This window comes from Electrophorus electricus, chromosome 5, assembly GCF_041902795.1.
Source record: "Electrophorus electricus isolate QZ-2024a chromosome 5, ASM4190279v1, whole genome shotgun sequence".
NCBI classification, from domain to species: domain Eukaryota; kingdom Metazoa; phylum Chordata; class Actinopteri; order Gymnotiformes; family Gymnotidae; genus Electrophorus; species Electrophorus electricus.
This window is the reverse complement of record NC_137501.1, coordinates 28,362,567-28,386,208: the sequence shown is the minus strand read 5'-3', so window position 1 is coordinate 28,386,208 and position 23,642 is coordinate 28,362,567. Positions and strand designations below refer to the sequence as shown.

The 23,642-nt window shown below is 44.7% G+C and overlaps 2 protein-coding genes across 4 annotated transcripts in view; both read left to right on the top strand.

Annotated features, from left to right (window-relative positions):
- The window catches only part of tmem131l (transmembrane 131 like), a 34,221-nt gene extending 16,120 nt beyond the window's left edge, over positions 1–18,101 (top strand). Inside the window, exons 5-33 of one of the 3 annotated variants that reach the window (XM_081714678.1) lie at positions 1,448–1,571; positions 2,260–2,376; positions 3,221–3,328; positions 5,957–6,034; positions 6,813–6,969; positions 8,390–8,448; positions 8,566–8,671; positions 8,901–9,003; positions 9,388–9,526; positions 9,808–9,978; positions 10,336–10,405; positions 10,523–10,713; positions 10,829–10,938; positions 11,296–11,365; positions 11,757–11,878; positions 12,081–12,223; positions 12,408–12,600; positions 13,024–13,209; positions 13,579–13,725; positions 14,036–14,588; positions 14,951–15,072; positions 15,219–15,376; positions 15,696–15,887; positions 16,021–16,099; positions 16,230–16,339; positions 16,582–16,651; positions 16,885–16,961; positions 17,052–17,188; positions 17,560–18,101. In XM_081714678.1, the coding sequence (XP_081570804.1) occupies positions 1,448–1,571; positions 2,260–2,376; positions 3,221–3,328; positions 5,957–6,034; positions 6,813–6,969; positions 8,390–8,448; positions 8,566–8,671; positions 8,901–9,003; positions 9,388–9,526; positions 9,808–9,978; positions 10,336–10,405; positions 10,523–10,713; positions 10,829–10,938; positions 11,296–11,365; positions 11,757–11,878; positions 12,081–12,223; positions 12,408–12,600; positions 13,024–13,209; positions 13,579–13,725; positions 14,036–14,588; positions 14,951–15,072; positions 15,219–15,376; positions 15,696–15,887; positions 16,021–16,099; positions 16,230–16,339; positions 16,582–16,651; positions 16,885–16,961; positions 17,052–17,188; positions 17,560–17,862 (4,195 nt within the window). In that variant the 3' untranslated portion in view covers positions 17,863–18,101. Of the gene's footprint in view, positions 1–1,447; positions 1,572–2,259; positions 2,377–3,220; positions 3,329–5,956; positions 6,035–6,812; positions 6,970–8,389; positions 8,449–8,565; positions 8,672–8,900; positions 9,004–9,387; positions 9,527–9,807; positions 9,979–10,335; positions 10,406–10,522; positions 10,714–10,828; positions 10,939–11,295; positions 11,366–11,756; positions 11,879–12,080; positions 12,224–12,407; positions 12,601–13,023; positions 13,210–13,578; positions 13,726–14,035; positions 14,589–14,950; positions 15,073–15,218; positions 15,377–15,695; positions 15,888–16,020; positions 16,100–16,229; positions 16,340–16,581; positions 16,715–16,884; positions 16,962–17,051; positions 17,189–17,559 lie in introns of all 3 variants that reach the window. The other 2 variants (XM_081714677.1, XM_081714676.1) reach the window with 2 other exon arrangements.
- A 340-nt stretch (positions 18,102–18,441) lies between these two features.
- Positions 18,442–23,412, top strand: plrg1 (pleiotropic regulator 1). Its single transcript, XM_027017882.3, has 15 exons — positions 18,442–18,588; positions 18,845–18,951; positions 19,067–19,200; positions 19,428–19,481; positions 19,740–19,833; positions 20,381–20,471; positions 20,666–20,764; positions 20,936–21,028; positions 21,129–21,278; positions 21,362–21,463; positions 21,639–21,741; positions 21,932–22,040; positions 22,158–22,297; positions 22,486–22,679; positions 23,159–23,412. The coding sequence occupies exons 1-15, from the start codon at positions 18,580–18,582 to the stop codon at positions 23,216–23,218; spliced, it is 1,539 nt and encodes a 512-aa protein (XP_026873683.1). The 5' UTR covers positions 18,442–18,579; the 3' UTR covers positions 23,219–23,412.
- The last annotated feature ends 230 nt before the right edge of the window (positions 23,413–23,642 follow it).

Genomic DNA, 23,642 nt, shown 5'->3' with positions numbered 1-23,642 from the left:
GGGCATTCTTGCTCATTGGCTGCTACTGAGTAACCCAGATGCTCCCTGACTAATTTCTAGCCTTGGGCTGTTGTTTCAGATGGGTTCCATCACCCTGGTGCTATTGGACCATCACATCACTGACGGTTCTATTTTGATGTCACAGTGGCTTCTGCTCATATCTAAAAATAGTAGAGTGTCTAATTCTAGAACTGCATAAGTCTTAGAATCTTGTACTCCAAAGGCCAAATGCCGCTGATTTACGTGGAACGTGGTGGTTTTGAGGAAATCGAAGCTCCATCCTCCACACGCTGGTGAAAGTGGAAAAAACCTTTTTTTTTTTGAAAGGCTGCCTTCATACTGCTTTGACGCTGTTTGACTACATTGCAAACTGACTAGATTTTTAAATGTTTTTTGTCTAAATATATGAATTCAAAGCTGAACTCTAAACACCTTGGCGTGGTATTGACAAAACAGGGTGACCACGCATGAGCTACTTTGGCCTCCTGCTGGTCTGGTATTTTTTATTTATTTATTTATTTTTATTTTTATTTTTTTTTTAAATCTTGCAACAGGTTCTCAGTGCATCCACCTAGGCCTGCTGTGTGCTTCTATAGCAAAGATGGATGTTGACCATCAAGGCCCCCCCCCCCCAACTTCTTTTGTTTTTTAAAGCATCAAAACCTTTTGTTAAGCATCAGCTCACCCTTTTAGCTTTGAGGCGCAAAGCTTTTACACGTTGACCATGAACACACATCAAAACTGCTGAAGGTCAAACTGTACAAGTAAAGATGAGCCCTGTGTTTTTTGGGTTTTGGTTTTTCTGTTTTTGTTTTTTGACAGCCTTCAACCTTTACTTCCCCCTCAGCCCTGTGAGAGATTTCACTTTCATCTCTGTGCGGTGACCTTTTATACCAGGGTCTGATCATACTCTGCACCTTGTGCAACAGTAATGCAGGCACTGATGGTGTGAATTGGATATGATGCCCAGTCACTTAAATGGCGTGCTTTATGAGGCTCACCAGTCCAGTGGTTTTATATTTTCAAAAATATTTTAGGAATGGACAACTTTTTAAAATTGAGAATTTAAAGCGGGTGCATATTTTGAAGACCGTATGTGACGAATTCCTGTATTTCATAGTATGCAGAAGAAGGGGGGAGGGGGAACCCTCACAGCTTGGAAAAAAGGTGTGGCAGATCTGCCTTTCTGCAGGTTTTACAACCATGACATCAGCCTAATGTTCAGTAATGCTTTCATTTCCCCTTTGTGGACTGTACTGAAGGGTACTGAGGGGGTGAGCCTGTGGGCTTATAGACCTGGTTTCCTGTAAAGCTGTTTTAAGACAATATCTCTTAAAAATTGTATATATATTAAAATTTGACTTATGTAGTGTTGCTAATGCTGTGCGTGTCTGGGGATCTGTGTGTGTGTGTGTGTGTGTGTGTGTGTGTGTGTGTGTGTGAGTAGGCCAGTGGGGCTCCCACGAGCTGAAACCATCTACATCCACAACCCCAGTGCGGACCTGCCGGTCACGCTGCAGTCGGTCTTCTCATCCAGCACACACTTTCACATGCCTTCCTTCCACAGACGGGTGAGTATATGGTTTCTCTCTCTCTCTCTCTGTGTCTCTCTTCTGCATGTCCTTAAGAGAATCAGACACCAAAAACCAGAGAGCGAGGGAGAGAGTGTTCTGATGTGGGAAGCCTTCCGGTTGTTTCCCTTGCTCTCTTCTGTCAGAGTCATTTCTCCCCCAAAGCATTAGCTTGGGCTTCCGTCTTTCCCTTTGTCTGCTTTGTTCTCATTTTACCCCGTCAGTCACTTTTGACCCATAAAATTCGCCTGCTTCGATCATCTTGAAACGAGCACCTTCATCTTTGTTCCTCTGAACTTTCCACCAGGAATTGTTGACATAATAAGCTTCTTCCCGTACCCACTTTTTGTTTTCTTGGTTTTTTTTTTTTTTTTGGGGGGGGGGGGGGGTTCGTTTTTGACTGCCCCAGTCCATGTGTGGAGATGAACTTTTGAGATGGATTGGTTGGTAATTACATTGAGAACTAACAAACATGGCTCTTTGACCTTTGCCCGTGGTTCTTTGGTATGAATGTCAGACTTCCCAGACTGCACCCCAACAGCGGAACTGAATGAAACCACATCAGTTTCAGCAGTATGAAAGACCCAATACTCACTCTGCAGTGTGAATTAATTGACCATGTCTGCCCTCAACTGTTGATTGACTGATTGATTGGGTTCATTTAAAGGTCTCATTTTTGCTCCTGCAGGTGATCCCACCCAGAGGGAAGACATCTTTTAAACTCGTTTTCCTCCCTACAGAGGAGGGCAATGTAGAAAATTCTTTATTTATTAACACTTCGACCCACGGGGTGATTACATACCAGGTGAGTACTGGCCTTGCACAGTGATGAACATTCTGCATGTTTCAGGGTGGGCGTTTGATTTGAGATGACATGCTGCAAGCTGCTTTACACATGCACGCTTGCTGAAGACAGAACTACAACAAAGGTCCACGTCTGCTCCATAATTGCCATGAGTGGAGTTTGCATGAATAAAGTTTGCATGAATACAGGGTTCACCATCTGACCACAAGGTGCTAATGTATAACCTTGTAAAGGCACAATTGATGTACTTGTTACTGCAGAAAAAGCTTCTTGGTTTGATCGGTCTCATGGGCTGATGGGTCTGGTGTAATCGGAGCATACTGCACGCCAGCCCAGTTCAGTTGAGATGACATGCAGTATATTCTGACAGGATTATTATGTAGCTGTCAGAATGTTCTAGTCCCTCGTCTTTGCAGTGTAGAAAAAAGAAGACTTGGTTCATCTTATGGACAGCCCTTGGTCTCTTTTCAAAGTGGAGCATTCAGTCCCTGTTGATGGTAGTAGGTTTCATAGGTTTAAGAGAAGTGTGAAAGCTTGTTTTTGCCTCCAGTACGCAAGCAACAGCTTCAGTGTTGTATTACAGGTGCTCAGTGGTGAGCTCAGTAGCATCAATAATGCCTGCAGGACCTATGCAAATACATTTGCCTTATTCTCTACCCTGGGCAGATATGCCATGACTCATACCGAGCGAAATTAAGCACTGCAGTGTACAGATCAATATTTGTTTAAGGAAACAGGTTGAAGAGTACACAGATGTGCTGTTAAAGTAGTGTCTGCAATCATCTCTAATTGTAATAGTTCTTTTTTCTTTTCTATTAACGAATCCTCTCTCTCTCTCTTTCAGGTTTTTGGTGTTGGCATCTCTGCTGCTGACTCTATTAAGGATATACAGAAGAGAGGCAGTGTTCTGATATTCCCCCACATGCAGAGTATTAAACTCACACAAACTCAGGTATGTTTTATGCTTGACCACTCTGCAGAGAGGCAGGCCTCTGTCCTGCATGACTCCAGATATCTAGCACCAGATAACCACTGTTGCATGCTAGAACATACGCAGATTTACACACGTGCATGCACACTCATATACGTTTTTCTTAAATATTTACATGTGAAACATTTTAAATATGAAACATTTAGACATAGACAGTAACAAAAATTCACTATTGCACTCTACAGTGAGGGGTTTTTATTAACATAGTAGAGAGAGAGAGAGAGAGGTGCACATGGACCACAGGAAGTGAGAGACCATTTGAAAGTGTCAGTTATCACCCATCTCTTTAGTGCTCACATGCGTTGAGCTGCTGCTGCTGTTTTGCTCTCCTGCTCAGTTTTATATCATTCATTCAGTCCTGCTCAGTCTGCATCTGGTGCTCGGGTTTACACACGTCTGCCTTCTGTCTGCTGCGTGTAAGCTAGTGCGTTGCAGACAGAATGAAAAATGGTAATATATGTTCGGTACAGATGAATTACATTTATGTGGTGAAAGGGATGCATGGTCAAGGATTATAACAAAACTAATCCTGATTGAAAAATGTGTGACTATTGTATTTGGAATTACTCCTGCACTGTGTGCACAATTATTAAGATGGAGAGTATTTTTGACCATATCATAATTTGTATACATATTTTCCAACTCTAAGCTGTATAAACTTGAATCCCGATTGGATTTGAGCATATCAGGTGATGTGTATTTGTGTAATGAGGGAGGGTGCAGCCTAAGGAGATCAACACCGTATATCAAGGTGTGCAGAATTATTAGGAAGATTCTTTTCTTCAGGCAAAAAGGGCCAAATTAGAGATTTGGCTGACTCTGAAAAGTCAAAAATTGTAAAAAGTCTTTCAGAGGGTTACAGCACTCATAAAACCGCGAAGTTATTTGGGCGTGATCACAGAATCATCAAATGTTTTGTTGCAAGTAGTCAACAGGTTCACAAGAAACATGTTGAGAGAAAAAAAAAAAAAGACAGAAATTACCTGCCAAAGATTTAAGAAGAATCAAACGTGAAGTGACCAGGAACCCGTTATCCTCCGGTGCTGTCATATTCCAGAATTGCAACCTGCCTGGAGTACAAGGTGTTCAGTACTCAGAGACATGGCCAAGGTAAGGAAGGCTGAAACCCGACCACCACTGAACAAGACGCATAAGGTGAAACGTCAAGGCTGGGCCAAGAAATATCTGAAGACAGATTTTTCAAAGGTTTTAAGGACTGATGAGACAAGAGTGACTCTTGACGGATCAGATGGACGGGTCCGTGGCTGGATCAGTAACACACAGAGCTCCACTTCAACTCAGACGCCAGCAAGGTGGAAGTGGGGCACTGCTATGGGCGGGTATTATTAAAGATGAGCTAGTTGGACCTTTTTGGGTTGAAGATGGACTCAAAATCAACTCCCAAACCTACTGCCAGTTTTTAGAAGACACTTTCTTCAAGCAGTGGTACATGGAAAAAGTCTGCATCTTTCAAGAAGGCCATGATTTTTATGCAGGACAGTGTTGCATCGCATGCATCAAAGCACTCCACTGCGTGGCTATCCAGTAAAGGCCTTAAAGATGAAAGAATATTGACATGCCCCCTTCCTCACCTGACCTACACCCGATTGAGAACTTGTGGACACTTCTTAAATGGAAGATTTGCGGTGAAGGAAAACAGCACAAAAAGTTGATTGTCAGCAGATTAAGAAACTGACAGACTCCATAAATGAAAGGGTTATGGCTTATATTGAAAAGAAGGGTGGCTATACTGGTCACTGATTTTATAAATATTTAAAAATGAAATATTTTTCTTTTGAAATGCACACACATTATCCTAGGAAAGCCAAAACCTCACTTTTACTTTCTTAAGTGTTCAGGTTTGATGTTTATTAACATTTTGGATTGACCAAGTGCACTGTACTTGTTCAATAATAAAATGAATCCTCAAAAATACAACTTGCCTAATAATTGTGCACACAGTATAAGCAAAAATTAACACGTAGTCCTATATTACATATTGGTGAGATTTTGGGTTTAATTTTGACCTTTTACAAGTGAATTTTATTAAATCTGCACTTCAAGGAACATAATCATCCAAACACATCAGTGCAAGCATACTCCATTGCATCGCTTCTTCTTGGTGCAGTTTCCCCTCACAAACAGATTTACATGTATCCTAGTGACCTTTCAGATTTGAAGTGTGTCTAGCCTCCTGTCCACTCCAAAGTTCTACTGCCCCAAGTGCATGTGTAATGCCCATATTAATTCCATGGAGACTATCGGTAGCATATGTTAGAGGTTTCTACTGATGTCGAATACGATCCCTTTGGCACTATCGGCCTCTGATGTCCGTAGCAGCCACAAGCTGTCCCTGTGGAACACCCGTGGTTTCACTGCACTGCACCTTGAGACTTCATGCTCCAGAATGGGCCGGTATGAGCTGATCGTAGCCCGTCCGTGGGTAGTGAGCTCCCTAACGATCCATTCATACAGCGTTCCTCTGCTCTGTCTCGTTAGGTCATCGTTTTAAACTGGAAGCTGGTTTCCTTGGAGTTGTCTTTTATTTTCAGTTGGGTTTTTTTTTTTCTCTCCCCTCTCTTCTCACAGGAAGAAGCTTTAAATATTACCATCCTGGGACTGTTGTTGGAATGTACACTCCCTGCTTCCCTCTACAGAAACCCTCAGGTATGTCTCACACCTCCCACCACGGGTGGTTTTTGTTTGTTTGTTTGGTTTTTTTTTTATTGGTTGTGTGATTTGGAGGAATTCTTTTCCAAGCAAGCTAATGATTTTTGTGAATGTAGTGCACACCGGGGCCCAGGTAGCATTATCAAAATAAGAACATGGGAACCCCACGTAAATGAGAATTGTGCTAAAGAAAAATATGGTAATTAACCTTCGAGGTGGGTGCTTGGCACACAGATTGTGGTACATAAAGTTGTCTAATATTTCGAGGTTGTGCAGGGCCCGAGGCAAGAATGTGTACGTGTTACTGAGTCAGCAGGGCTGGCTGTCAGATAGCACTCCCTGCCAGATGGTAATGGTTACAATGCTGAGGATAATGCCACTGCTTTTTATTTCAGTATTATTTACTAGTAGTCATCTAAGCCAGAGCCCTGCACAGCGTTAAATGCAAAAAACTACTTGCAAGGAGGAAAGAAAAATTGTGGAGGATTCTGCATCTTCACAAGTGTGTTTTCCGTTCACACAAACAGGACCGTGAAGCTGTCATGATCCAAAGTGATTTTCATTTAAGTAGCTCACGCGCGCTGCTCTAATGTGGGGTCTCCGTCTTGTCTTCCAAACACAAGGGGAAAATGAGGCCTCCACCTAAAAGCTTCCCCCCCCCCCCCACACACACACACACACACACACACACACAATTGTTTTTTCCTTTTGCCTTTTCTTTTATTCGTTCCTTTTGTTTCTCTCTCTCTCTCTCTCTCTCTCCCTCCCCTCTCAGGGCATCTGTTTTCAGACGGAGAAAGAAGGACGTCTGTCTCTTCAGATCAGTCTGTCTGAGAGAGGAGAAAGGCCAGCCCACCTCGACAAACTGAAGCCGTATGTCCTGGAGAGCATCATGGTACTGCTAGTCCTCCTTCCACAAGGCGGCACTGCAAGTATGTATCTCTGTGTGTGTGTGTGTGTGTGTGTGTGTGTGTGAACAGTGTTTCCAGCTACTGAATGCCTCTGTTATTCACATGGTTGGTTCTTATGTCTGACAACTCTAGTCCCAGTTCATATCTCAGCATGCTGTGCTGTTATAAGAGCCGCCGTCTTCTCCTTTGAGAGCAGGCACGTAGCTTTCAACCCAGTACCTCTTAGCGTACATGTCCCAGAGAGACCTCCTGTGCTTGGACTCGACATCTTCCAGAAACCTCATCGTACCGGCGAATCATTCTGAAGCCAGTTCCTCAATCTGATTCTTTCTTCCTGTTTAGAGCGCTTTTTTGGCGAGGAGACCAAGACTTGCACAATAGCGATCCTTCCTCGCTACCTCTTTCATGATCTGTGCCACTACTGACCTTCAGTCTCAGGGAGTCTATTGCATAAGCTTGATTTAAGATGGAACATGGGAAAAGGGTTAATACAAGCATTATCAATGATGTATCGTACAGCCCTAAGAGCAGCTGCAGTTATATGGATTTAAATCCTTCTGGTGAAGCTAACATAACATAAGCTAATATATTTTGTGTATATATATAGATATATATTTCCCTGTACACCCCTGTTTTTTTTTTTTTCTCCTCAGTTTGGACAGAGCACTCTCAAACCATTTCACTGCGAGTTATACTGTGTATGACTATGTATGTGACAAATAAACCAAACTGAACTAACACATGGCTAAAAGGGGAATGGTCCATCCACACAAGCTTTTGTATTTCACTTGAATAGAACTAAATTCATGTTGGACAAGTGGCTGGTTGAGTTGGCCTAGGGGTCGTGATCATTTGCTGGAGCAGTTGCGCGCGCTCTCTCTCTCTCTCTCTCTCTCTCTCTCTCTCTCTCTCTCTCTCTCTCTCTCTCTCTCTCTCTCTCTGTGTGAGAGAGAAGATTCTTATCAGCTAGGTAAATGTCAGACTTGACTGTCTGAAAAGGTGTTTATACTGCAGGAAATTGTTTATATGTTAATATAAAGAAAAACAGATTAAGTTTCCTAAGGATTTCCATTGCTTGTAATCTTGATCTCCTTTTACAGTCAAGCACTGGGCACACACCTAAATAAAGTATTAACATTGTTGTAATACCTTTTAGTCACATCTAATTAGTAGTACTTACACAGAGATCCCGTAATATACTGCATATGATACCTTACTTTAATGCACTGTGTGTTGTATATAGTACTTCACTATTGTGTCAGTAGTTGAAAAAGTAAACAGGTAAATGGGCTTTACTGATTCAGAGGCCAAGAGACTCTGGAATTCATTTGGCACTATGCTGCCTCCTTGTGGTGTGTTATGGTTCTTTCCATGTGTCTTGCTTAGAACATTTCTTGCATCTTGGCTTTAAAAGCTCATTGCCTTGTTGGTCTGTTCACAGCAGATCCTAGAATAGGAGTGTACATGGTGAACTCTGGGAGCAGACAGCTGTTTGTAAAGGTAAGCACTTGCAAAAAAAAAACCCCCAAAACGTTGAAGCAAGATGAAGCACTTCTTCTGCAGTTTGAACCTGCATGCAGCAGGAATAATTGCATGGGTACTATTTGATTGTTACAGGAGATACAGTTCCTGTCGAGAACAGACAGCTTGGTGGAGATTAACCAAGTGGCACTGCAAGCTTCAGCCAGTAACCTCACTCGGGTGGCAACGCTGTCCTGCAGAAGTAAGGTTCTTTATGCACTCGATAAGTTGGTTTCTTGCTTGTTTTTAAATGTGTCTGCGGTACACGTCACTTTTGTACCTGGACTTGAGAAGTAAAGGAAAGAGCGTTTTTGCAGTGCCAACACTCAGACCTTGATCGTAACCCCCTGCTTTAGTGGGTGGAGGAGCTGTTATGGCAGACAAGAATGATAACGGATGCATGCCATTTGTTTCTTTGTGTTTGTTTTTAGGGTTGTTGTCATCTCAACGTAAAAAATGTTCCAGTCAGGTCAGCTTAGAGATGCCAGGGAACAGAAGTGTGAACATGTTTCCGTGGCTGGATATTGCAAACAGGTGACACGCACGCACGCACACACACGCAGACATTCAGATATGTGGAATTTATCTGTACCAGTACTTGAGGTGTATAGGGGCAAGTCAGGGTGTCGTTTCTGGGTGCATGCTGTCGTCTCTGTTGCTGGGTTATTGTGTCTGTGCCTGCGTTCTGATATTTGTGTCTGTTATATGTGTTATTGTGTTTCCTTTTCATATTAAGTGCATCTGTTTTGACTGTATACCTTTTAACTGTCCTTAAACTGCTCAGAATGCGAGCTACGCTCAAAAAGGGATACTACTGATCATGTTATGTGAAGCAAAACTGGTGGAACTTTTAACACACTCTCTCTCTCTCTCTCTCTCTCTCTCTCTCTCTCTCTCTCTCTCTCTCTGCAATGCCAGTGATTCTGCTGTGTGGATTCAGTTCAGGCAGAAGCAGAGGGGTGTAGACCACGTAGAGCTGTGGCTGTTCAACTCTCTTCCGTTCACTTTCACCATCACTAACGTCTCTCTCTCCCAGCCCACCCACCAACTCTTTGAGGTAACAGAAAAGATCTACCCACCCACCCCTCCTCCCCAGCTTTCTTCCAATACACTCATCTCACAAACCTTTTGGCGTCTATGCTGAGTACGAGAAGGCAGCATAACGACCAAAAACCTCAAAAAGACTTAAATGACACTGGAATACATAAGACATTAAATGTCCTGAGTGCATATTGACAGAGAGGTGTATTTATAAAGCAGGTTAGTGCCCGTGCCAGTATTCTATCCCTGCTGTCTTTGTGCTGTGGTCTTATTCTAAATGTATTTTTTGCTTTGCAGGTAGTAAAACTCACAAAGACAGTGGGTGTAGCTTTTGGGTGCTGGAAACTGCTTACACTCCAGCTCCTCGACAAGACCCTGCCCATCAGCGTCATCACTGTGGTAACCCTGAGCACTAGTCTGGGGTTTTCCTTCGAGCTGCCTGTACACACCTTCTCTACAGGGTCAAAGGTACAAGCGCTGGTTCTGGCCAGAGTTTCCTGTTTTTAATACTCCTGTTTTGACTTAACATAAAAGGCAAAAAAAAGCACCTGAATCACTTGAAATCAAGTGTTAGGTTTTTGTTAAATTTTTGTTGTTGTTCTTATTGGCTATAACTATGAATAGTATTATAAATAGTATTATTAAATATAGTAAGTCTAAATAAAGCATATTTATCATTTTAATGCAAAGGTTGTACAAGACCTAAGAGAGCACAACACACAAAAAGAGGAAATGGCTGGTGTCTGGTTTTTCCTTGCAAGGGCTCAGTTCTACAGAAATGCATTAACGTTCCTCCTCTCCCTTGCCGTCTCTGTGTTTGCCCAGCGGGGGGAAGTCATCTTCGAGGCAGGCAGCGAGTGCGAGAAGCCCTGTCCTCTCCATCTCTCCCGAGCAGGCAAGTTAAAGCTTCCACCGGATCCAGCCCTTGTTTTGAGCAACAGATGACTCGGCGCACACTCGTCCTGACCAGATGTGATGACTTTGATTCGGTGTCGGTGTGTGTGTTTTACAGGGCGTTTGGAATGGCAGCGGTCTCTCTTCCCAGAGTCCCCCTCTGAACTGTGGAGAGTAGACAGCAGCCTGAGCGCAACTCTCTGTAGCCACTGGCACTGTAGTGAGAGGCTTTCCTGCAGGTGGCCCAGGCTTCCTGCTGAGTCCTCCGCATCTCTGGACTTCGGAGCTACACCAGTCAATGAGAGCAAGGTTGACCAAAGCCCTTGTTCACTTTCACCGTGTTGCTGGCGCGCGCACACTGGTGCACCGCTCTGTCCGACAGAGACTCTCCTCTGCTCACGTACTACTCGTTTGTGCGTTTCAGGTCAAAAATTTCACTCTCAAAAACCCAACTGGTTCTGTGGTGTCCGTGGAGATCAGAACCCTTTCTTCATATCCATCACCTCTTGAAGCATTAGATCTACTCACAAAATGGTGCGTACACACACACACACACACACACACACACACACACACACACGTTTAGCATGAAGGAAACAGTATCTAGATACGATTTTGCTTAGAAAGGCAAGGCTTCACGTTAGCCTTTACAACATTAACCTACAGAGAAAAATATTGGACATGGTAAAAAAAAAAACAAATAAACATTTACAAATGTGGGATCCAAGAAGCAGAATCAGCAACAGGATGGGTAGATCGAAAAAGTTTAGATTTTTGAGCGCGCGCTTGGAATGGACCGGCGCCCAGGCCCTGTGCACACCAAACCCTCAGCAGTATGTAGGAGAGCATCATTTACCATTATGTCTGTCTGTGCGCATCTGTGTTCTCCAGGTTCAATATCAGTCCCCTCTCTGTCAACATCACTACTACTGAGTTCTCACTGTTGGCAGCTGATTGGAAGGTAAGTTGGTGGGGGTTTTTTTTGTTTGTTTGTTTGTTTGTTTGTTGTTTGTTTGTTGTTGTTTTTGTTTTTGCTCTGGAGAGTATTTCATGTTTGATAAGTATTTCATTAATGTGCTTTATCATATAACTTTTGTTTAATATTTCTGGTTTAAAGTGCTTTGAAATTTGGGACTCAAAACGGAAAGTGCTATATAATTGCTAGTTCCTTGTCACGTTAACTGTGATGAAGGAAGAAGGAGAACCTGTATATTTCGCATTTTTGTGTCCCCGCACTCCAGAAATACGATTTATTCTGTGCCATTTTTGGCATCATAAATGCATGTTTGTAGAATAAATGTAGCAAGAGCAATGCTAAGCCTTGTCTTGTACTGTACCATATGCAATTCCAGGAGAGACAGAGAGGGGGCAACAGAGTGCAGAGAGTCGTGTTGCAGCCATGGGAGTCAAAAAGTGTGTCCGTGGCGTACACGCCCACCGAACACAAACCTGTTACGTCCCTGCTCCTCATCAGGTGCCCTGCTCTATATAGATATATTATATAACAAGCCGGTTTAGCAGAACTGCAGGAATAGTAATTTATTACAGAAAGAGTCACATAAACAAGTGGGGAGACTACGCAGCTGTCTGTGAAAGAATAGCAGCCATTCTGCATGATCAAGTATTGCTACACAGTGTTACACAGCATGCTGGAAACCTCTGCTTTCTTCTCTCAGGAACAACCTAACAGTGTTTGACCTGGTGCTGGTGAAGGGCTTTGGGGCAAGGGAACTCCTGCGTGTGGGAGGCAAACTTCCTGGCCCCGGGGCATCTCTCCGCTTCAACGTGCCCCAGTCCACGCTAATGGAGTGTAGAGATGGTGAGAGCAGTTTAGTTAAACCTAATGTGGTTATAGTAGAACACATTGGAGAGACCAGATTCATCCATTCAGAGACCAACAGTTTTATAAGTGGTTTATTATTTATAAGTGGTTTATTATTTAACAGGATCACCTTTGTGCAGTAACGTTTAGTCTTAATTTTTCTTGTGAATGCGTCTCTCAGGTCTACGCAGTCACACCAACAAGCCCCTGTTTGCCATCCAGAAGAGTTTTAAGGTGGAGAATGCGGGAGAGTTGCCTCTCACCGTCATGTCCATGAACATCAACGGCTATAAGTGTCAGGGCTTTGGCTTTGAAGTGCTGCAGTGCAGGTCCTTCAGCGTGGACTACAACTCCTCCTCCGAAATCACTATCGCGTAAGTCCCCAACGCTCCACTGAGGAGCGTGTTGTTGTTGTTGTTGTTGTTGTTTAGTATACGGATGATATGAAACAGCCAAGTTGCCGTTAACGACAGCTAGCTACAAGACACAAAACGCCTACAATTCGAAGTGCCCCGCCCCTTTTGCCATGGCCCGCCTTTTTTCACATGACCCGCCCCCTCATTGTTATTTTCCATTGTCAAGAACTGCCCATTATCTGGTGATAACCGTAGTCATACTAGTCATACCTTACTCCATACATCATCGGGTCCTTTTCTCATCGCATAGTCTAGCTAATCCCATTATTGACGTTTGTTTCTGAAAAATTAGTAGTTATCGCTACTTTTATTGCACTACGTAAACTCCTGACGGTGATTGGGCCAAGGGTGTTTGACTTTCTTTTGGCTTCTCCTCCCCAGGTTCACTCCTGACTTCACGTCGTCGTGGGTGATCAGAGACCTGACCTTGGTGACGGCGCGTGGTTCCGCTTTTCCCTTCACCCTGAACGTTACGCTGCCCCACCACATGCTGCCCCTCTGTGCCCAGGTCGTGCCAGGTCCCAGCTGGGAGGAGTCCTTCTGGGTTATCACACTCGTCTTTGCCTGGTAATTCTCCAACCCCCGCCCCCAAACACACACACACAATCTGTAGTTTATAAACTAATAAACTACAGATTTCTGATTTCTAATTTAGTTTGATCCTAAGCCATATCTTATGGAAAGATCCTGACAAATCGTGACAAAAAACACGTACACTCAGTCTGACATGCACGTATCGTGGGTACATTTTGGTATACTCCTTGTCAATATCATTAAATTATTATTTTTTTTTTTTATCCATTTTTCTGTGTATAGTAGAAATACTTAATATAGGGAATATTAAAGGATATGAACAAAATTAGATAAACAGGGTGCAGTGGTGTGTAGCTGGGTGCTATGTTTTAAGTGGCTGGGCTTCTATTGTTTTGTGGTTAGCTTCTCTCTGGCTGGAGTGTGTCTGATGGCCTTCCATCAGGCCCAGTACATCCTGCGGGAATTCTCCACCCCGGTGCCACGCAACAACCACAACCCCGCCCCTCGTGAGAATGGCTCCGTGAGCCACAATGCGGCTAACAGTGCCAGGTAACGCTGTTCTCTGCTATATACACACACACACACACACAAATATCCCTGTTCACTTGTCTCAACTTACAGCTAGCAGATATCCAGCTACCTGGATAACTGAAAACCTTCGTAGTAGTAGTCTGAGCTGATGCTTCGTCTGTGAGTGCAAACATTTGTCTCTTGATGAGCCTAATTCTATGATTTTTAAATGGGAGATTTAGAAAATGTGGTGTTTATGGGTGTTCGAGTCTCTACCGGTCTTTGGCACTTGCTTTCTGTTGGGGATGTTTTCGTTACTGGTGGTGTTTGTTAATTTGTATTTCTGCAGCAGGGGAAAGGGTAGCTGCAAGAACTACTCTGACACGTGCCACACGTCTGACAAAGGAAAGGGGCGGGGCTCCACGGCGGTGGCCAATGGGACGGTCCGTTCACAGACCACCTCCAAAAGGAGTTCCGGAGGCTCCTCCCAGCCTCAGAAGAAACACACACACAAAGTCTCCTTCCTGTACACAAGATACAAGTACAGCTCTGCGGCTCCGGCGAGCACGGCTGCTAACACTAACCCCCCAAACCCTCCGCAAGACGAGCAGAGAGAGGAACGCACCTTTGAGCAAGACCCTGATATTTGTAATAACAATAACAACGATGACGACGACGACGTCATCACAGGCGAGTCTCCCGTCCACGTGGAGAAGAAAGAGCAGGGCAGAGAGCCCAGCAGGGAGGGCAAGACGTCGTCAGGCGGTATGTTTCCTATGGAAACACTTCCTGGATTCCCTCAAAGCATTTCGGCCAATCGTGTGTCTCAGTCAGTGGATGGAGAGATGAACTGTTGTAGCAGAAAGAACGTTGAGGAGAAAAGGGAAATCCCAAACACTGAGGTAACAGAGTCTTTCCAGATAACACAGTAACACAGTTTTTGTTTTTTTTAGAAAGCTTTGTCTTTCTCCTGAATTTAGACTTGCTAAGAATTTGCTTAGATATCTTATTTACATTTGAAAGTGTTAAAGCAATATAATACTCTTTTAATGTGATTAAAAATTAATAAACTAAAAATATATATATTAATAATGACAGCCTTAATAATGTTGTTGTTGTTGCTGTTGTTTATTCTAATAATAATAATATCAGTACTATAATACCATCACTGTATAGTCTGTCTATAGTGTTGCATGGTAAAGGGAGAGAAACCCTCTTAACATTGTGTTGTATAGTAAGTGTTCCTGTACCTCTTCACTTTCAGAGAGAAATCAGCGAGAGGAAAAGCACAGGGAAGGACTCCGAGATGGGAGCGTGCGCGTCCAGGACCAAAGCAAAGAAGAGCTCGGGCAAGAACCGCAGGAGAGCTGTGGAAACTGTGCTTGGGTGAGTGGCCTACCGCACTGCAAATGACCCAGTCACACCCCACCACTCATCCAAACTTTGCCTTTGTCGTGATCCGAGTCCAGTTATTGGTCACACGTGGCCACGCCTGGTTCTGCTCACACGGTGTCGTGATGATGTAACCACAGGCTTCCTGAGAACAGCACTGTTATAGTGACGGAGAGCGAGAGAGGACCAGAGTGCAGAGAGCCTCATAACATGGCTAGAACCCACAACCACACCAATACAATCAAACTGGAGACTCCCAAGATGGCACCAGTAGTGGATGGCCCTGCCAAACCAAATGGTGAGGAGTTTGATGCAACCCGATGCCGCATGGCATATAAAAACCGTTATTTTTAGTGTGTTTAATAATTTGAACAAAATGAATTCAAAGTTAAAATCGTTTTCTTAAAATGTAACATTTGTTTATATATCCAAAATGTAGTCCTTGGCCTTCTGATGTGTAAAGTTGTAAAAGTTTGAGTTTTACCTCTATAGAAATGCAGGGAATGAATGGCTGAAAGCTTCCCATTTTTACCCTGGGTTCTTCCTGTATTAGTTTGTCCGTATCTGAGCTCTGATCCCCTCCTCTGACTCTGAGGCTTGTGTTTATTTTTGCTCAGGCATGTGTTTGGGCAGACCTCGACGGAAGGTTCCGGAGAGGCGGCCTCAGTGGGAGTCGGGCTCAGACTCGGGCAGCTCGTCGGGCAGTGTGAGGGCCAGCCGCGGGTCCTGGGGCAGCTGGAGCAGTGCCAGCAGCATGGAGGGGGAGAAGGAGCCCATCAGAATCCATGGCAGCAGCACCACCCGCAAGAGTGAGAGACGCATGCACACAAACGCAGACAATACCACCACCCACGAGAGTCAGACACAACGCGCAGACACTGCAGTGCCCCCATCAGGTTCTGCCCCTGTGATACTTGCTGAGTCTGCTTTTCTCCTCCGCAGGAGATGCCCCTCAGTACAGCACATACTCCACTGAGCGTGACTGCTTCCTCCACAGCCGCTGCACCTTCAAAACGCAGAGGTACCTATTTAAGAACTCGGGCGGCACATTGGCCATCCGACGTAATCAAGTGTGTGGGCCGCCAGGGGGCGAAAAGGCCTGGGTCTGTTGTGTTTTCTGTGCGTTAACTGCGTGTTTAATCGGTGCGCAGTCCGAGTGCTGTGTGTGTGACGGACGTGTGCCAAAGCCCTGAGACTCCTGCCCCCTCTGCTGTCTTGGCCAGCTTCACTGATGTGGCTGCTAGTCTGGACAGAACTTCAGGTGCGCATAGCCCAGATGCAAGTAACGCACCACATCATGAACCTCTGAGTTTTTTGTCGTCGTCCCCCTATGTCAGCCTCTGTGGATGAAGTCTGACACGCAGCAGATTAGAACGGGAGAGCGAGGGTCACTCAACACTTATTTTCAGTCTTTACAGAAGCTGTTTGCCATTTGTTTTATCACTTTTTAATATCTTGTTCAGATCAATTTGGAGTTGATAAAATATTTCTCCATGTCTTTAGATGCTGCCACTGCCTATGTTCCAGACGAGACATGGTCTGCCCACTCGGTGCCACTGACCAATGGCTTTAGGTACAGCATGCCAGAGCCGATCAATTTTGTATCCCAGAGCTCTGCCTCGAGCCCATTTAGTGGGTAAGACATGAAGTTATTTTCTGTTATAAAAAAGACCCTTTTGCACTTTTATTCATTTTACTATGAAATTAGGGACATGTTATATGCCCCTAAAATGTTATATAAACATTTTTTTGCATTTATAAATCGCATGCGTGTTGATTTTGTGTTTTGGTTCTATGGTGTTCTAGAAATTTCCCTTGGAACAATGCAGCCAGCCAATGCAGCAACGCCTATTCCTACTGTCATCAAAATTACATGTTGGCTGGTAAGATCCAGTCGTCACATGAGTTAATTTTGATCTTAATCTTTTAAAATTGGTAAAAAAGATCATAACATTTTGCTTTGTACACCTAAGGCAACGGCAATTACCAGAACGCCTTCTCGAGCCAAGAAAACCAAACGATGCCCGCTGGCCAGCAGTCTGTCTGGCGTGAGGAAGCAGTGCAGGAAGTGGCCTCGTCTTGGGGCATGACCAGCTGTGTGGGCAGCAAGGTTGGCATCCAGAACTTTCTGAGTCTGAATTGTCAGCTTGTCCGTCCCCGTAGTGTGGCTCCAGCTGTCCTGCAGTGTATGCCACTTCCTGTGTGCTTCGTGTCTCTTCACTTTATACTGTAGCTAACAGCCACGCGCTCCCTGTATGACAGCCAATCACACAGTAAGACTGGAGGAGTGATCCATCTGGATTGACAGGGAGATGGATTAAGCCATCCTCCCAGCCAATCAGAGCACCTGTGATCTAGTGCCTGTGTCAGTGTTGGGACTCAGCATGTGCACTGTGATTTTAAGTGGTTTTAGCAAAGGGGGCCACTTCAACATTTCTCACTCTTCTTCTTTCTCTCTCTCTCTCTCTCTCTCTCCCTCAGCCATTTTTCTCAGGCACCAGAAGCCTCTCCCCCATCTCTTCCAGTCTCTTCGGCTCCATCTGGACACCTCAGAGTGAACCCTACCGGAGCCACTTTCCCCCTGACCGCTCCGCGCCCACCTCTCCGCCCACCACGCCAGTGTCGCCCTTCAGCCGAGAGCCGGGCGGGGCCTGCCCCGCCAAGCAGTACTCCAGCTTCAACCCGTTCGGCCCACGCATGAACCTGGACATCTGGAACTCATCCTCCAACCGCAGCTCCACATCACAGCTCTCCAACGATTCCGGATATTGCGGAGACGTGTAAGCGGGAGCCGGATGGAGGAATGAGGGCGCTATCGCTGCATAAGGAATAAGGAGGGGTGGGGGGGGAAAGAATGTGGATTTTATTAATAAAGAAGAAAAATGATTTTTTTTTTTTCTTTTATGTTCCATCCCCCCCCCCAAAAGAGTTAATTGTCGTGCAAAAGTTAAGCCTTTTGTTGTATATTTTTCTAGATGTTTTGCAGATTTGACCATACAAAATTAAAAAAAAAAAAAAAAAGTTTTGTATGGAATTTGTGCAGTGGATTTCTTTTGTCAAATCAAGTAGAACTTTGTCATCCCACACATATGCACAAGTGTGTAATGGAAAGAAACCACATTCCTCCAAGACTAACCGTGTCTGTTTTTACAGGACCACACAGTACAGATAACCATTTAGAACAAGACACAACTGAGGAATATCTGCTGTTTTTTCTTTAGTTCTCAGTGTAACGTTTCAGCATCGAAACGTATTTATGAGGCGTTTAGGTCCACGTTCATAAACGTCTAAGGCGGAACAATGTTCAGTCCCGCAGTACCTATAGGGGGCACTAGGTGGCGATAAGCACGTAAACGCGAGGTTCCGACTAATCGAAACGGGCAAGAACTCGCCGGAAGTAGGGTTTTCATGTCCGGGTTTCTCCTGGCGTGTGCTGCAATTTTCTTTTAGTCTTAATTTTGCGTTAACAAGTTTAAAAAAGAACCCTAAAGAAGCGCGAACATGACGGAGGTATGTAACGTGTCGCTAAGAGCTGCGTTTTGTTACAATTTTATGCTTTGGAAGAGCGGAATTTATGGTTGTAGTGCTTGATTTGTTTTGCTTTAGCGCCTTGTTTCATATAAATACTTAAGCTATATGTTTGTTTAAACGGGCCCTGTCTAAATAGTTAGCTAGATTGTTTTGTTTAATTGTGTCCTGTGTAAATCCTTAACTCTGTTCAACCTGTATTAAACACTTAACGAGCGGTGTTGGTGTTCGGTTTCAGGACGTGCAGAAGCACTCGGTTCACACGCTTGTTTTCAGGTCTCTTAAGAGAACCCACGACATGTTCGTGTCCGATCACGCAAAACCGGTATCACTGGACGAAGAAAGGTGAGATGGCTCCCCTAAACGGCAATAAACTGATTCTGTCGTTAGTTGGGTGAGCTTTTGGGGGACCGTTGCAAAAATAACGAGCAGTTTTGTTTTGAATCGATCCTTTCTTTAGTCACAAGGTTAAGGTGGCGGTAAAATTAAGGACGGAATATGGACCGGTGTTACACATGCCGGTTCTTAAGGAGGGAAGAGTCAAAGGAGCTCTTAGCACCGATCCGTACGACACTTCAGGATACCCGCCGGCCGGTGAGTGTGACCATCGTTACCTGCTTACCTGCTCGCACGAAGGTAGTATAACCTAACCGCTCAGAAACTATAAAGGTCCTGGTTTTCTCGCTAAACACAATTGCAGTAAATCTAATAAGGTTTGCCACATTAAAAAAGTGGTCCACGATAGGTGGAAAACTAAACATGTTTGTACATGAATCTCCGAATTGGTGTTTTGTAGTGAAATTGTTCGTATATTTCTACAGATGGTGGTCCAGAATACCTCATCACAGGAACCCATCCATACCCATCTGCACCAGGTGTGTGGCCTCAAAATGGCTTAAATCAGATTTTGGTGTTCATGCTGTGTTGGAGTTGTTCTACTCAAGGGCTTTGTGAAGAGCAGTGAACTGTGGTATCGTGTGCCTCCACGAATGAGGAGGTGTCTGGAAGAGTTCTTCTGATAAATCTGTATAGCGTGCTTGTAACTGCGTCTTTACACAAGTCCTGGTGTAGACCGCATCATAGGTGTGCAGTGCTGTAGGTGTCTGACACGGAGTGTTGATGATTGCGTTTAGGAGTGGCTCTCACCGCTGACACTCAGGTGCAGAAGATGCCCAGTGAAGCAGGAGTTCATTCCATGGCCCTGGCTCTGCCTCCTTCACAGGCTAGGTAACCACACACAACCCCAGGACTGCCCAGGGGCTCTGGGTACAACTCCGGAACTGCCCTGGGGAGTGGAAGCGCTGCTGGGACACATGTTTCCTCAGAGGAAAATGAGCAGAACTTTGAAGCTGCCAGTTGGCATTACGGAGGTTACGAACATTGTAGCAGTGTGTCCCATTTGTATGAAAACCCTCTATTTCTGAAAATTACAATGCCGTCTTGGCGTCCTTCTTAGTCAGTAAGCACAGTAGTCTTGAGGTCCTCTTGGACTCCCTTAAGCAGAGGTCCTTTTTAATTGTGCTTAAATGATTCTCTGCCATGTGTTGTAAATCTGCCCAGGTGAACTTAAAATCATTTCACATGGTTCCATCCTCTTGGGCATCTAATGGAGCTTAAGCCAACTTTTAGGGCAGTTCTTAGAAAAGCATGGACCAAAACATCCAGTTTGGAGCATTTTCTGTTTTAAAGGCTGAGTCCTGGTGCAGACAGGCATGTATTTGTGATAGTTACTGAGTGTCTGTGCGCGTTGATTATTATTTTTTTTTTTTTACAGGCAGGATGCAGCACGCACTGCAGCCAGTGTTGGAGAGATCCACAGACACGCCGGCGGGGCAGAGCGATCCCAGCCACCACAGCACACACTGGTAAGGAGAACGCATCCCCTCCTCCACCAATCACTAACCAAAGAGTTAATAAACCACGTTGGTTAGAAGTGGGCCAGCCGAACAGGCAGCTGTGTACTGCCGATGACTTCAAGGACTTCATTTTGGCACCAGGTATTCTAAAAGGACTCCGTCGCCTTGGTTACCAGTCTTTACTGTCCTGTGTCTCCTCCCAGGCCATCATGGAAGGTGGTATGAAGACTTCAGCGTTGGTGCCCCGCAAGGCGCCCACCATGCCCAAACCCCAGTGGCACCCGCCCTGGAAGCTCTACCGGGTGAGCAGCATGTGGCAGACAGGGGACACCACCTGTCTCTGCCAAGCACTCTGGAGGTTGCATAGCGATGCCCTGAATTGTTTCTCCGCCGGTGTTGCCTTGCTGCTGTTAATGCTATCCGCTGCAGGATGGCGTGTGGAGTTGTGTTTCTCATGCGTCTGTCTCTTGCAGGTTATCAGTGGTCATCTGGGCTGGGTCAGATCTATAGCAGTGGAACCTGGCAATCAGTGGTTTGTGACCGGATCAGCTGACAGGACCATAAAGGTACGAGGGAAAGGCTCTTTTGCCGCGCGTGTCTGTGTAAAGATCGGGGTGGGTGGGTGGGTGTGTGTGTGTGATTTGAACCGGTGTCGCGTATCTGCAGATCTGGGACTTGGCCAGTGGGAAGCTGAAGCTCTCTCTGACCGGCCACATCAGCACGGTGAGGGGGGTGGTGGTGAGCTCCCGTAGCCCTTATCTCTTCTCCTGCGGGGAGGACAAGCAAGTCAAGTGCTGGGACCTCGAGTACAACAAGGTACCACTGTTGATACTCGCATTGCCACAAAACGGCACGTGTGGGTTTTTTTTAATTGTGGTGTTTTTCTTTTACTAACCCAGGTGATTCGACACTACCATGGGCACCTGAGTGCTGTGTATGATCTGGACCTCCACCCCACCATCGACGTCCTGGTGACATGCAGCCGGGATGCTACCGCCAGAGTAGGGACACACGCGTGCGCGCACATGTTTTCAACGTGCATGTGGTTACAAACAGCGAGAATCGTTTTGGTCCTGGTTTGAGAGCTCTGTGTGTGCCTAACTGAGCAAGCAGTTCAGTTACCACTTGGCAGCGAGGACATAGCTTTTTTTATTCTTGTGTGTATGTGGTTTATAGGTATGGGACATAAGGACAAAAGCTAATGTGCACACGCTCACTGGTCACACCAACACGGTTGCCACAGTGAAGTGTCAGAGTGCAGAGCCTCAGATCATCACAGGTGAATGCCCTCTTCCCTCTTTACAAGGTTGAACCACGTACAGCAATCATGTAGGACTTGTGTACGCTGGTCCGATCTGTGACGTGATGCTCTAATTCCAGCTGTAGCAGTATGGAGTTAAAAACAGTGGCACGTACCCATGCGGTTTGCAGTAAACTAGCCTTTGTTGCGTTTCGTTGTTGGGCTGCAGGTAGCCATGACACCACAGTCAGACTCTGGGATCTAATTGCCGGGAAGACGAGAGCCACGCTGACCAATCACAAGAAGTCTGTGCGAGCAGTGGCTCTACACCCGCGACAGTGAGGCCCTGTTGACCTTCAGATTCCAAACATAAAGCTAAATACATGTTAATAGTATCTGGCTAAACATCACAAGTATGTAAATGATAAATCTGTGCTTCCTTCCTATTTATTTAGGTACACCTTTGCCACAGGCTCCCCAGACAACATAAAGCAGTGGAAATTTCCGGACGGAAACTTCATTCAGAATCTGTCGGGACATAACGCCATTATAAACACGCTTGCTGTCAACTCTGATGGAGTCTTGGTTTCTGGAGGTAAGCAGTTCTTGTCTTTAATGTCCCTACAAACTGAGTATGCCTTGTGCGTTACGAATGACATCAGTAGAATGCAGAATAATTGCCATTATTTATAACATTTGGTAAATTTAGTTGTTTTGCATTCTGTCTCCTCATTTTCTCTCCGTTTCTCTACCCTCCCTTTTGCGGGCCTTCCCCTCTCTCAGCTGATAACGGTACAGTCCACCTGTGGGACTGGCGGACAGGCTACAATTTCCAGCGGATCCACGCAGCCGTGCAACCAGGATCTCTGGACAGCGAGTCCGGGATCTTTGCTTGCGTGTTCGACCACTCTGAGAGCCGCCTCATCACAGCGGAGGCGGACAAAACGATCAAAGTGTACAAGGAGGACGACACAGCGGTGAGAGGCGGCTCTCTTCATCCACAGTTACAGTCACAATAACCATAACATCAGATCACACCCACAGCAGCCTTTTGTACATGTTTCCTTTCATTTCGGTTCCAAATGCTTCACATAAGTTTTAATAAATAGAGGCAATAACAAAGTGAAAAGGTTCCATATGCAGATGTTTTAAACGCATTGTATATATTTAATCATACCATAGCTTGTGGCAGGGTTCTTGAGCTTAATTTCCTAACATAAAACAGAACGTAAAACACAGTGGATTTAGGTGTGGATTTAGTTGTTATCTACTTGTTGATCGTTGAATCTTTAAAGTAAGTGTCTGTAGTGTGCATGTTCAAGAATTATGGGCTGTTCTTAAAAGACTAAAACGGAAAAGCAGATGATATCTACTCAGTGTGTCCATGTCTGTTCAGGCACAATCACTTCGACAATTTCTGAAGCCTTTTTAATATTTATTTTTGTTTGTGTTCCAGACTGAGGAAACCCATCCTGTCAATTGGAAGCCTGATATTATCAAGAGAAAGAGATTTTAAGTCTTCAGTGTTCTATTTTATTTTGTTTACAGTTGATATGACCCTCATGCTGTGTGTTAGCAAATGATTGACATTTTAATGAGCCTCTTCATCGAGAACATTTGGACTCAAATTACAATCTTGTTTTCTGATTCTCTTTGGATCCATTTAAAAGCACGTTTTGGTAGAGAAATAAAGAGAATGCATTTCCATCACCTTCCACAACTTTGGCTAAAAAGTTTATGAAAAGGCTTTTTCCTTTGTACACACATTTTCTTGTTTGATTGAAAAGTGGATTTGGATCAACATTTAAAACGTTACTATCAGAATTTGGATGCATTTCTGTCTGCAAGTAGTTACTGCTAATCATAGCCTTTATTGTCAGTTCAGCATTTAAAGAAAACAAAAAAGCCGTGTAAGATGCTTCCTGTGTGTTTAAAGCGGA

Bases quoted from the DNA above. Each gene is read 5' to 3' on its own strand.
- plrg1 (XM_027017882.3), top strand. The intron at 20,765-20,935 runs GTGAGCAGCATG...TGTCTCTTGCAG, and splicing joins CGCCCTGGAAGCTCTACCGG to GTTATCAGTGGTCATCTGGG. The intron at 21,279-21,361 runs GTACCACTGTTG...TTACTAACCCAG, and splicing joins GGGACCTCGAGTACAACAAG to GTGATTCGACACTACCATGG.